The following is a 14423-nucleotide window of genomic DNA, read 5'->3' as shown; positions in this document are numbered from 1 at the left end:
TTTTCTTTTTCTTTTTTAGAAAGGAACATTTTAGCTATAGCTTGTATTTAAAATATGGATACTAAGTATAACCGGTATGATGCGGTGAAGTTAATCCCTTTAAAATCTCAGAACCATTACCAGAATTACCAGATCTCTTTTCCATAATATTACTATAGTATATTACACCATACTAGAATTATATTATTATATACCAGAATATATCAATTCAGATTTATATCAAGTCAGGGGGTAAAAGATTTTATCTACATTCAAAACGAATCCATGCCTATAAATAAGATGTGGTCTCTTTCTGTGTATATTCATGTGTGCCCACTCTGCCCATGCCCACCAGTGCCAGATGGCCAATAAACACTGGCTTAAACTTACTTGGGAGATTTTGCAACCTCTAGTGTTCAGTTATTAACATAAAGCGAGAAATGGATCATTAACCTTTTAAGGAAAGTGAATTGCTTCTATAAACGCATATGCTCAATTAATTCTAGTTCATTTGAAAGCGCTGATGATGGTTGTGGGCTATATTCAATTTTGGGTCATGCATCTAGGTTTTCTAATCCCTGTCTGCGCTGTTGACCCATAGACGAGGTTTTAGAAGATTACTAGTTCAAAGAGAGAAAATGTTTAGAGCAGAAGACTAGCATACTGCTGTAAACACTGTAAAACAAACTGCTGTATCTCTTACAAATAGTATGTGAAACAGTATATGAAATGCTAAACATTTCAAACAGCTATATGCTGTAGTACTACACTCAAGGCAGTCTGGGCACATCATGCTCATCATAGTAGGAAACTTTTTCAGAATCAAAGAACTTTGGCTAATGTTCTGGCTAGGTTCTCTCAAAGTTATGAACAAACGTTCCTCCAGTAACTAAGGTCATAGATCAGGCTATTTCATGCATACAGATTATTCGAATATTCTGATATTATTTCACTGACAGTGCAGTCAGGGATAGGCTATACAGTATATAGGCTATATATATATATATATATATATATATATATATATATATATATATATATTTAATAAATGTAGTAACAAATGTTTATATATATATATATATATATATATATATATATATATTTTTTTAACAAACGTCATCTATGCATAGATAAATATATCTGTCTGTGTGTGTGTGTGTGTGTGTGTGTGTGTGTGTGTGTGTGTGTGTGTGTGTGTGTGTGTGTGTGTGTGTTTGTGAAAGAAAGGACACTCTTTTGAATTCTATGGTTTTATCAGGACATAATAAAAAATCATCTGGTCTTTAGCAGGTCTTAAATTTGGCAAATACAGCCTCAGACGAACAACAACACATGGCATAATACACTGTGTCATTATTTATTTAACAAAAATAAAGCCAAAATGGAGAAGTGTGACAAACTGACGAGTTTTTCCGGAAGCAATCGGCAAGCATCCCTGGCACAGTTCCAGGCATCCTGCCATTTGAGTGCCTGCCATTGAGAATGCCAACTTCTTTCTCTAAGTATATAGACACACACGTCTGTGCTGTGCGTCATGAATAAATGTACACGCATACGCAAAATAGCGTTTTAAACAGGTAACTGCGTCTTTAAATGTCTTGCTCGCTAGCCGAACAGGAAGTGGCGTCAAAGGACAACGCTCTGCATCTGCGGAAGTGTCAGTCTCCGTGTGTTTTCTGCGATGCGTTGTGTGTGATTGTGTATTTATTGCTTTGTCTGTGATGTCGGTGCTCTACATGGATAAATTAAGTCGTGTTTATGAGCGTTATCAGGAGTATGTGAGGATGAACCCGGCGGCTGCGTCTCATCTAGAGAGCACAGTGCGCGCGCTGAGTTACCTGATCGCAGGTGAGACTGTCTGTCAAAGTGAAAGTAAACATGCTCTCTCACGTTTTGTAAAACAGTGTCGTAAAAGACTCAAGCTAGATGTATATTTATTCAGTTATTGTATTTTATTCGGCAGTTGTCTGTATTGTGTTGTTATCTTCTGTATTTGGGTCATTGTTTTTTTTATTTCAAAAACATTAAAATTCATCAAATGTATGTGGGATGTATAACTTGCATGCTTCGTACACATGTCTAAAAGCACAAATATTTAATGTAGCCTAATTAACATGATATATATTTAAAAAAATATCAGAAAAGGCTCTTTAAATAGTTTGAGATTTAAGTTTGTCATGCCACAATGCAGAACACAACTGTCACAGTTTGACCTATCATGCCAACTACCCATTAACTGTATAATGTATTTACTATTCAAACATTCTTGGACACACCTACTCATTCTTTATGTTCCGCATTTTAGAATAAAAGATTAAAAAAAAAAATGAAATGACAGAATTTTGAGTATGGAAATTATGACTAAAATGGTAAGCAAATCTATGTAAATATTATTTTTTTATGTTTGTGCTTCTTCAAAGTAACCACTCTCTAGATTATAAATCTAGACAATTTTAGGTGACATTTTTTGATAGCATAGAATTATAACTTTAATGTATTTTTCTCATTACAGGTCGCTTCTCAGACTCTCATGAAATCTCAGAGTTGGGTAGGATTCACTTATTTATATAGTCTTTTTTGTTTTATTTTTGTATTAATGCCCTTCTATATATTCTGTTGTGTTTTATGTTTTTCTCACTTTGCTTTGCAGTCTACTCAGCATCTAACCTGCTAGTGCTGCTGAATGATGGTATCTTAAGGAAGAATCTTTCTCGGACGTTGACTGTGGTAATCCAAATTAGTCAGGCTTAAATGTTCAAAGACCTTGTTAAACTTAAACTTCAACTTCTATTTTACATCAGAATATTTGTTTCTAGTGTAGTAGAGAGTACGTTTTGAGTTCTGACAGTAGGGGTGTGCAATACTGACAAAAAATTATATCTCGATATCATCATGATAATTAGACAATATTTTGCTGAGTTTTTTTTTATTTGTGTGTGTGCTGGCACCTTGACTTGTTTTGGACTGTTGTGGACAGCTGACTTTTGACTTTTGGCGGACATTTGCCACCTTAAATTGATTTCCATGGGCATTTTTACTTTTATAAGGGCATTGTTTACTTTTATAAGGGCATCTAACCTTACTAGATGTGTGCTTCATCGTTAATGCCAAATTCTTGCATTTAATCAATAAGTTAGAATAATAAGACACTATAGGCTGTTACCAGTCAAATGAAATCAGTAACAATAAAATCCATTTTTGCACTGCAAAAGTGGCCCCGGAGCTACATCTAAAGCAGCATTTACTTCGGAATTATAATTGCATAAATAAATAATGCTATATTTTTTAAAAATTGAAATGTAAATTAAAAAAATATATAATAATAATAATAAACATTTATTTGTATACTTTTCATACATAGAATGCAACTCGAAGTGCTTCACATGCATACAATCAAATAAAACAACCGCACTATGTAAATATATACAAAAACAACTATAAAGGTTCCGTTTGTAAAATAAAGTCAATTTGCAATATAGTTTGACCTCAATATCGATATAAAATAAAATAAATAAAAAGGTAAAATAGAACATAAAACTGACTTACACACAGCTTTGTTATATTACAGCACCGTATTGTTATATTTACAAGTAACTTCAAATAGATATGTCTTAACCTGCTTTTTAAAAATATGAATGCTGCCAGACGGCTAGCGCTAGAGGATCTTAAACTACGATTCGGGACATATCTCAACAGACAGTCTGAAATGTATAGAGGTGCCAGATTGTGCAGTGTTTATAAACTAATAAAAGAACCTCAAAATCAATTATTTGATGAACTGGTAACCAATGCAAAAACAGCATGCTTGTGTGGTATTGCTTAACTATGTCATATACAAATTTTAGACAAAAACATTTTTGCCCTCAAATATTGAATTTTGAGGTCATAATATATGTTATTCTGGAGTGACATACTCAATAATGTCAGCTTCCACATAGTTAAAACAATGTCACTCACTCCTATCTGACAGTTACATTATGTTTTCATGGTACATCAAGTTCTTTTATCTATTTAAAGATCCAGGAAACTTTGATTTCTCATAAAATGACTCTTCTAAGCCGGTTTTCTCTTTCTCTTCTTGATCATCACACTTGCATAAGGGACTGATATGTGCATGTGCAGTTGGCATGGCAACCACCATAAAGTTATCCACGAATGAGAGTTTACTATTGTGAAACAGCACAGTCTGTGTCTGCTTCAAGAGAGAAGATTCAAAGTTACGGCAACCTTATGTGTTCAAAGTCACTGCCAGCTGCTTTCTTTGACCGCACTTTGTCAAATAATTTATTTCCCAAGTCTTATGCCCCAACTCTGCCACTGTGCTGCAATAGATTTGTTGTTAGCCACATTTTCGCCCCACTGATGACAGCCTCGTATCGCTCGAGATGGCTTTGAAATGGGCAGCTTGTGAAATACCCCTGACCCCTTCAACAAGCACAGTTTACAAAGCTCCATTGTTTTTTTCTGTTCTTTTATGTTCGTACTTGAGAGACATATTTGGCTTTGTGGGTTCCATTGGCAGTGCACAGGAATAAACACATTTAAAGACAGGTACTTTCAGAGCAGCTCAGCCACGGGGACAAGAAGAATGAGTTTGCGTTTACAGCCGTGGGCCGTGACCTCCATGGACCTCCTCAGAGACTGTTTGACTTTATATTGAGTTTGTGATAGCCCAACTAGTCTAGTAAACGACATAAAGTCTAGTCCTCTTTCTCATTCTGGCTTATTCTAGCCTAAAACCAACACTTAGACAGGAAGAGACCGTCTGACTGACATTGTAAAGTGCCCATCCACAGTTTATTTTGTTCCATTTAGGGAAGTCAATCACCAAAAATTGACACTTCAAAATGTTTATAACGAGATTGTAAAATAAATCCATACGAATCAAATGTGGTTTAATCCTTTAGGCCGTGTGTCCACCAAAGCGTTTTTTCACGCAGCTGGCGTATTTTTCCAATTGTTTTAAATGGGAGCGCCGCGTTTTTTAAACGCCATGTGCGTAACGAGGCGCTGAGCGTTTTTTTCACGCTGAAGCTCTGAGCGCCCGGCGTTTTTTACCGGTCGCCGAGAGTTGAAGAATGTTCAACTTTGGGGTGAAACGCAGCGCTTATCACTGTCACTTTTTACCCAACCGTCCAATCACAGTGGAGGAGGGGCGGGACAAATACCACACCGAACAACCGCCACATTCTGCTTGTTCAACGTCAACAGATGACAACAACAAGCATAATAACGGAACAAAATAATTTAAAACAAAAGCCAGAGAAAATACGTTACTTTGTATCGACATTTTAATATAGAATCAACACAGAAATAAAATGTGTGAAATCAGACACTAGTATCATAACAAGCGAAGTGTCTAAACTGAAAAAAAAAAATGCTCCCATAGTTAGGCGTTTTCAGCAGAGCGCCTAGCATTTCAGCTGGCTAAAAACGCTTTGGTGAAGGGATACTATAACTTTATTGAATGAACACATTTAATTGAGGCTTTTATTCACACATAAAAATTGATAAGCAAACACACAAAGAGGATTCAAGTATGGTATCAAAAGCCCATTTGTTCTTGTGACAAACGAGAACAAACCTCATTGGTTCTCGAGCATCAACAAGCATGTTTGAGATTCATGTTGCTGAAAAACAAACATACTAAATGAAATGTGTTCAATATATAAAGCGTTCGTGGGATTCGTGTCTCTTTAGAAGACATGGATTAAACCACTCAATTTATATGGATTTCTTTTACGATCTCATTATAAATGTTTTGAAGCATTAGAGTTTTGGGTGAACAGACATTCAGTGGAGGAACAGAAATCTCTCAAGACTATATCTTCATTTGTTATTCGATGATGACGTAAGACGTAAGGGCAAGTAACTAATTTTCATTTTTGGTTGATCTATCACTTTAATCTAAAATGGATTAAACCACAGTAATAAAGAAATGAATTTTAATAATGACACACTAAGGCTGAGACTACAGTACAGCTAACCTTTTTGCTTTTAGATCAGACTGAACAGAAAAATATTAAACATTTGTCTGCATTTTATCCTGATCTTATGCGTGTGTGTGTGTGTGTGTGTGTGTGTGTGTGTGTGTGTGTGTGTGTGTGTGTGTGTGTGTGTGTGTGTGTGTGTGTGTGTGTGTGTGTGTGTGTGTGTGTGTGTGTGTGTGTGTGTGTGTGTGTGTGTAGTCTCTATCTCAACAGAAGCTGTTAACCTGGCTGTCAGTATTGGAGTATGTGGAGGTTTTTACTGAGATGGGGGCCGCCAAGCTGTGGGGGGACGCTGGACATTGGCTTGTTATTGTTCTTATTCAGATTGCCAAGTAAGGACCCTGTTTCAGATGTAGTATGCTTAAAGGAGTAGTTCACCAAGAGGACATATCATCATAATGTATGCACCGTCATGTCATTTCATTTATGACTTTCTCTATTCTGTGGGATGTAAAATGTTTAGCCGAATGTTCTGAGTGCTCTCTTCCATACAATGAAAGTGTATGGGCACATGCACTCCAAAAAAGGACACAAAGAGCACCATTAATGTATCATAAAAATAGTCTTTCTGAAGCCATACAATAGCTTTGTGCAAAACACAAACATTGAGCTACTGCTGTAGCTCTCATTGATGACAGAATAGTCATGTTCAGTTGTACTAACAGTTAATCTAATTATTGCTGTCCTCATTTCTATCGTTCCAGTTCGTCATTCTCTCCTGTGTTTTCAGAGCGATTCTGCGCTGTCTCCTGCTTTTCTGGTACAAATCAGGCATCCAGACATCACCACCTATAATTCCTCTGGACAGGGACTCTCAGCTCTGTAGTCAAGGTGAGATAGACAAGAACCACAAGCAGATTCACTTAAAAAATAACTAGAAAAGTTCAAGACAAACTATTGACTCAACACAGCCTTGTATGAAACTTTAACCTGTGGAAGATTTTTATTGAGCTAAATATGAAAGAATCAAGTGTGGTCTATGGGAAAATAGCCATTTTATCCTACAATTATTTCTGATGATCAATCCGGAGCTCTTTAGCAGCCGCGTCCACCGGCCTCGCTCCATTCCCACGGCTCTCGGCTCCTCCCTGCTCGCCACACTCATTTATAATGAACTAAAGACTCCCTGTGCTACCATCATATGAGAAAGCATGTGATGAACTGAGATCTCTTGTTTTACTTAATATAGTTTTAGAAACACAATAGTGGCATATTTGAAATACATTGACTCCACCTTGATTGAAGTAAATGAAAATTTGTATTTAAGGCTGTCTGCAGACCAACTCAGCTTTGATAATAAAGTCTGTCTTCTGGCATTAAAACCCAAAGACTGAAGCCACAACAGGTCTTTGGTCATAAAAATTAAAAAAAATGATAATGTTTTATTTTTGTACTTTTTTAAAATATATTTAGAGAGAGGATAGACTGGTTGGACCAGTTATCAAATCACATCCTGTGTTGAGGCAAAACCACAAACTTGTTTCCATGGTTGTTTATGCGCATGTCGTCTAATCTGATAAAAAATGATCCACCTTAATCGATTGCATACATTATTTTTTAGAATTTATGCTGTTTCCATCCAGATTATTTTTAATGCAATATCCCAAATTTCACATAAAAATAGGTGGATGGAAACATAGATGATCTTAGGTACTGAAAGCTAAAATATTAGAGCACGGTGCTAGCAATGCCAAGGTGAGGTTTAATTCCCAAAGAATGCAAGAACTGAGAAAATACATTACCTATGAATAAAAGTATGCCAAATGTAAAAATCTAAATATTAACATTAAGGTATCAAATGTAAAAGTCAGTTAATTTATTGTTACTTTTCCACTGCATGACAGGATGTTAAACCAACTGAAGTGTCTCTGGAAACCGCCGTGCGGGGCATTTAGCACAGTCACAACAAACAATGAACCCACAACAATAAGCACCAGAACACTCCCACTGATGACAATAAATAAACCGTGTGTGAGACAATAAGAGCAGTGTATGGCCTGTGCAGATAAACTGTCATTGTGTTGTTGAGTGTAATGTAAGGCTGAGTAAGAGCCCATGGTGTTACTGTGGTTTGCCCTTGAGCGTAACACCGGGAGACTCAAAGGAAACTGTACTGTGATTTCCTGCACACCGCTCATACATTGATCTCCCTACACAGAGAACAATACAGAAGAAGATGATGAGGACACGTCTTTCGTGGGTCAGCGTTCAGGAAGAGTGGTCCGACCACTGGGAAGCGGTAAGACTTGGCAAAAACAGGACCAAAGCACGCACATCACCTGCAAAAAATGCTCAAATTGGGTGTTTGATCAAGGAAATAATGTGGTATGTTTGAACGACGATTTGTGTACCACTCAGATTGTAACCCTTTCTTACAACATATTGTGCAATGGAAGCGGTACATTGATGATGTTCTCTGACTCTCAGTAGTTTGAGTTTGATAAACTGTTTAGTGATAACTGCAGTGCACTGAAATTACCAAATTCGTTATCAAATCCGTATCAGGTCTGGAAACCACCTACTGATAGTAATGCACGGTTACATGGTACATCTTATCATCCTGAGTCATTAAAACATTCATTACATATCTCAATTCAGTCGTATATGTCGTATGTGCAGTATAGGTGATGACTTCCAACATCAAGCAGCAACTTTATCAGATAGGTTTAGATCAAGAGCATATTAACAAGAATGGCTTCAGTCTGCTGCGAGTCGCTTTATGAGTATGTCACAACGTGTGTGTCTTGTAGATGACTGAAGACTTTTGAACATCGAGTGAACTCCTATATTCAATATTCACCGTTGGCAAAGGACATAGAAGGCTTGTTACTTAAACGTTGGCATATTGTGGCCAGGGACCCTAATTTCAAGAAATGCTTTGAAAAACCACCGCGTGTAGTATCTAAGAGACCACCTAATCTTCACAATATTTTGGTTTGAGCGGATTTAACCCCTCCCTCACATTTTTTAAAAATAGTGAAAAGTGGCTTTTGACAATTATAAATGTAATTTTGTAATATAGATTTCAACAATGTAATTTCACTTATAAAACTCAAACTTTCAAATCATACTGCAAAAAAATTAAAATAAGAAATCAAGATTTCACAAGTCCGGTAACTCAGCACTTTGCTACTTTTAGACATTTGGTCTCTACCTTACAGTACATAGGAATAGATGAATCATGTACTTTTGAAACGTGAAACCTTCTGGATTTACACATTAGAAACTATAGCACCTACGGGATTAAATGAAGATTTTGATATTCGTCAATTTCTTTAAGATTCTTTCTTGGTTTTCTTTTCATTTATCCAGGTATCATTATTTTCTTAAAATTATAAATTTTGCATGTTTAAAATTTGACTTTCACATTTAGTATCTATTCTTTTGCCTTTTTGTTCCATGACTTTCTTATCTTTTCTTTATCTTTCCTCTTTTTTTCTTGGCATGTGATCCTTGATTAATCACCTGTGGGTATAAAGACTTGTTGGGTAAAAAAACGTTATTTTTTACTGCATGCTTAAATCATTAGCTGTGTGTGTGTGAGCCCCACATATTTTTTTTTTTAATCTTTTGCTTTTTTGGAGCTTTGGTGTGTCGACTTCTTTTAGTGCTGTCAAATTGATTAATCACATCTAAAATAAAAGTTTTTGTTTATATAATGTGTGTGCGTGTTTGTGTGTGTGTGTGTATGTAAATATATACTTACACCCATATATGTATGCATATATATTTATGTGTACACACACTCACATAGTACACATATATACATATTATATAAACAACATCTTTTATGTTAGATGCAATTAATCGCGATTAATCGATTTGACAGCGCTATTTTTTTTATTGGGGTTTTTAAGCAGTAAGAAAAAAAGACTTTTCAAGCAGTAAGTTCTGTGCCCTTATTAAAATGTATTGTTTCCTTTTTTTTTCTAGCACCATCATTACAGTCTCGTCTTTGGGGTCTCCCTCAGAAAATGAAAATGAGTAGGAATCAAGAGGATCTCCACTCAAGCCCGACTCCTCTGGGTCTGCAGGAAACCATTGCAGAGTCCCTGTACATCGCACGACCGCTTGTTCATTGTATCCTTTCTGCTAATTCTCTTTTATGACAATTTTCACAAGAATATCCCCATGTAATATTATCCGAGGATAGCCGAATAGTTCATTTATTGGAAGCATCAATTTATTGGAGCATCAATTGGAAAACTCAAGTGGGAATTAGCTATGGTAAAATTACTACTTACCGCTTGGTTTTTAAGTGTCGTTTTATGTGATCAGCTACACATTTTCTTTACAGCATGGTCAAACAAAATAAACACTTAAAATATAATGAAATACAATTACTCTAATGCAGTGGTTCTCAACGTTTTTTCCTCCAATGCCTTCTATTTTCCAATACAATATTTGAAGGCCGGCACTGGATTCTGTAAATTACATTTCAGGATTTCAGAAGTTTTAGGAGCTGAATGTTATTAATTTTACCACTTTTTAATCAATGAATTAACATGGCTTTTTCCAGTTTGTTGTTTACTGGATACCGGTCTACTGAGTTTAGGATTAAGGATAAGTATAGTTAAAGTCGACATGAAACGAAAGTTGCGATTATCTTTCCTTCCATTGTGACATAATATCCGAGTGAAACGGCTTCTCAGAGAAGAAAAAAATGTTGTGCGGGACTTGAATTTGTCCATATGGAATTGGATGGTTGTGGTTTGCTGTTGGTCGATCTCATGTGATTGACAGGTTGTCCCGCCCTCGCGCCAGTAAACGCATCATCAAAGAGATGTCGCTGCAAAAGCGAGGGAGAGATATTTTGATTTGGTGAGCATGCCTCTTTCTGTGCGTCACATAGCCAGGATATTCACAGACAGCGCGTTTCTCTTTTGTCTTCTAACTTGAATTGTTTAAAAGCATTTGCATGAATCAGAGCATGGTCATAAAAATATTCAAACAATTTCATCACCACTGATCATATTAAAGCTTCATGGGGATTTTATAATGAATAAATTTTTCTAGTTATACCAAACTCTAAAACGTATGCTCATTATAAAATCCTCATGAAGTTTTAAGATGATGGTGATGAAATTGACTATTTTTTCAGTTTGTCATCCATCATCCTTAACATTTGCAAGTGGCCAGTCTTGGGCTTTGCGGAAAACGTTCCTGGAAGCCTTGGATCATCTCTGGTCTCTTCGAGATAACCAGGTACAGAGTGCTTAAGTTTGCACCTCTCTCTCTTTGCTGTCTTTGTCAGTCTGTCTGTATAAAGATTTAAAGAAGTTCAATCTGATGCTGTTTTCTGTCCAGTTTCACTTTGTTGAGTGACATGAAGGCGCTGAACCGCAGAGAGCGCGCTGAGATGAGGAGACGGGCCTTTCTTCTGCTCTACTACCTGCTCCGCTCACCCTTCTATGACCGATACTCTGAGTCAGTGTCTCCTTTATTGCATCCTCTGCATTAGTGCAGTCTTCTCATTTGATGTGCTTCTGGTAGCGTTTTGTTTAAATCCATTAAGCTTAAATATTTAATCTTTGGTGAGCAACTCCGCATGCACAATTTGTGCTACGAACATAAATGATTCCTCAAATTGTGCAGTGTTTGAGAGGAGGTTCTGTTTTCTAAGCAATCAGAGTTCAAATTTTCATTTGACAGACAATGAAATTGGTCAAATAAAATCTGATTTAGGCTTAGCAACCACTCAGAACACCCTAGCAACCAATTAAGGCCTGATATACTAACTGCAAAGTTTTCGTTCTTCCCTTTTAGGGGTAAAAATATGTTTGCATACGATACCTTTGCAGTGATATACTGTTAGCAAACGTCCCGATGCCGATCATTTAGATGAAAATAGCCAAGTTTCCATCCACTTTTTGCACAGTTTTTTTCATCGAGAAAGTGAATAAACGTTAAAAAAAGATTGTGAAATTTTCTGTCTCCAGCCTGTTTTCATCCAATTGGCCAATTACAGATAAAATGGTGTGCGTAATGACGTCATATCTAAAAAAAACGCAATGTCGCATAAGTTTTGTTGTATCGCTTAAAAAAATCAGCCCTCGAGTCGTTTCTATACATGTTCATGTACTGTATATTGCAAATTACATCAAATCTGTCGCATCCCAAATATTTGTAAAATGCAGAGAGGAACGAGATAATTGGATTTCGCTAGTTTACTGCTTACTATTTTCCCTTATAATAAGCCTATTACTAAATTAGGAAATATTAGGAAATTAAAAATCACTGCGTAGTGGGACAGCTTGTCTGACAGGATTGCATGTAACAGCCTTTATTTGACGAACCCCATGGGTTTGGGCACAGGGCAGCTTATTTGTCCTGTCGACTATGCAACATTTTAGGATCCATAAAAAAGATTGGTACAGTCAAATGTTTGGTCATATAGAAACAATCTTTAACATAAGGATGCTGAATAGGCTAATTCTGTCATGTGACACCACATTAATTTATGTTAAAGCCCTTTTTCTCGACAAAAAGTGTTTTCAAAGTAGTTTTGCTGCACACTTTCCTCTCAATAACAAAATAAACAAAAATGACAGCGTTGAGAAAACATCAGTAAAGAAAGCATCGGCATGAATTGGCCAAATCCATTTCATTTCAAAAATTTCATTTGGATTGTAAGGGGTGGTTTAAACCTTTTGTAATCCGATCGAGAGGACATGTAAACACTTGATCGGATTGAAAGTAGAAATGACGTATGACGCAATGAACGAGCTGTTGTTGTTGTTGTTTGAATGAAGTGTCATAAATGACTGTCGTGTCATTCTTAAATTCTCCTTCCTCTCATCGTCCCTGAAGTGGAGCAAAACTACGTCCCACCAGCCCTTGTTTTCGGACCTCTCATTCACAGATGCTTTGTTTTGGGCGTGGAAAGAGGCGATTTTACTGCTTGATAAATATAAGCAGCACTGCACAACAATTCATGTGCTCGTCGTCTCCTAACTAGGACATGAAATCAAATAAAAGAAGTAATTTAGTATGTGCAAACAGCGGGAAAGTCTGTATATTCGTGCTGTGTGCATGTCATAAAAATCTATTCCGATTTGAAGCTTGTGACATAAACGGCTTCATTCATTCAAACAAAAATGACCCTTTCAGTTAGAATTACAACTTCAATTTCTATTATAAAGCAGCTCTCCAGTGTGTTCGTGATACTTGCGTCTGACATAAACATGTCTCTGAGCCACACCTACCTATTACATCATCGGCATGGACCAATAGTAGTTCGAAGGTGTTTACGAGCCAGAGTGAACTTTCTCGGAAAGTTTCGAACTTTCGAACTTCACACAAACTTTGTTTTGGCTTGATTTTGCTCAAAATGACTTCTTTGCACGGCTATATATTTTTTCCCAGGAAATATAAAAAAATTATTTTTACACGTCATCTATCTAGATTTCACAATGCACACCTTCACTGCATAATGGGGCTTTTTGTTCCCAGGTCTAATGTCTCTTTTACACACACAGGACGAAGATTCTCTTCCTCCTTCGCTTCTTGTCAGATTATGTTCCCGGAGTTGGTTTGGTTGCACGTAAGTGGCATATCCATCTCTCCCAATGGATGTTCAATGCTGTCACACTAAAAGGTTTAAAAAAGCTCAGAGATATGTGCTGACTGGATTTCTTTTCCTGTCCTCTCAGGTCCGCTGATGGAGTACTTGCCCATTTGGCAGAAGATCTACTTTTATAACTGGGGCTGACGTCAAAGTGAATCTTTCACAGGTCTGCGACGCCAAAATGTTAGTGGAGAATGAGAGGAAGCCATTTAGAGGATGCTACAGCGACACAAGGACTCAATCACACCTGTGCCAGAACATTACCACATTTATTGAGGAGTTTTGTAGTCAGTGAGTAACAGATGCACTGCTGGTCTCTGAGATATATATATCTGGATAGTGATTTTCCGATTGCTGTTTTTCTTCTCTCTTTTAGCTTTCACATAATTTTATGCATCCACCACATTTTTTGCACTTATAAACATCTGTTGTCGAATGAATTTTGGCCAAACTTCAAGCTCTCCCATCCCGTTATTTATCCCTAAACATGAATGCATTCTTTCTAATTTAGATGGTTAATTCCAGGGAATGGTTTTATTGAACACAATAATTGACTGGCTGAAATGAATTAGACAGTCTTTCTGTTTGTTCTGTTTCTGTCTGATTCATCCTCAAGAGTTTTGTGGCATGGATGGGATGAAGCTGAATCTGATACTTTTAATTGTTGCTACATTTGCTCATTAAATGGAATAATCCATCAATGGGCGTGTTTTTACACTGTGTGAAATAAACTCATTTGAGTCTCTGTTTGAAAGACCATCATTATTTTGATTGAAAGACCTGAAGCAAAAATGAAAAGCATGACTTTTTTTGAAATGCTGAAAGTGTGAAATGGATAATTGGTTTTGTATATACCTCTGTGCATTTAATAAATCCTTAAATAATAA

General features: G+C 36.6%; 1 protein-coding gene across 1 annotated transcript; it reads left to right on the top strand.

The window, feature by feature from the left end:
* Window positions 1-1141: 1141 nt before the first annotated feature.
* Window positions 1142-14423, top strand: pex16 (peroxisomal biogenesis factor 16). The gene is made up of 11 exons (XM_077248412.1): window positions 1142-1827; window positions 2492-2527; window positions 2630-2706; window positions 6168-6301; window positions 6700-6800; window positions 8128-8208; window positions 9903-10049; window positions 11102-11174; window positions 11277-11396; window positions 13448-13512; window positions 13622-14423. The coding sequence occupies exons 1-11, from the start codon at window positions 1701-1703 to the stop codon at window positions 13678-13680; spliced, it is 1020 nt and encodes a 339-aa protein (XP_077104527.1). The 5' UTR covers window positions 1142-1700; the 3' UTR covers window positions 13681-14423.

This window comes from Siphateles boraxobius, unplaced genomic scaffold (genome assembly GCF_051911475.1).
Source record: "Siphateles boraxobius isolate OS27281-9 unplaced genomic scaffold, OSU_SipBor_1 30, whole genome shotgun sequence".
Taxonomy (NCBI): Eukaryota; Metazoa; Chordata; class Actinopteri; order Cypriniformes; family Leuciscidae; genus Siphateles; species Siphateles boraxobius.
Note: the sequence above shows the minus strand (reverse complement) of the source record. Positions and strands in the feature narration are given on the sequence as shown.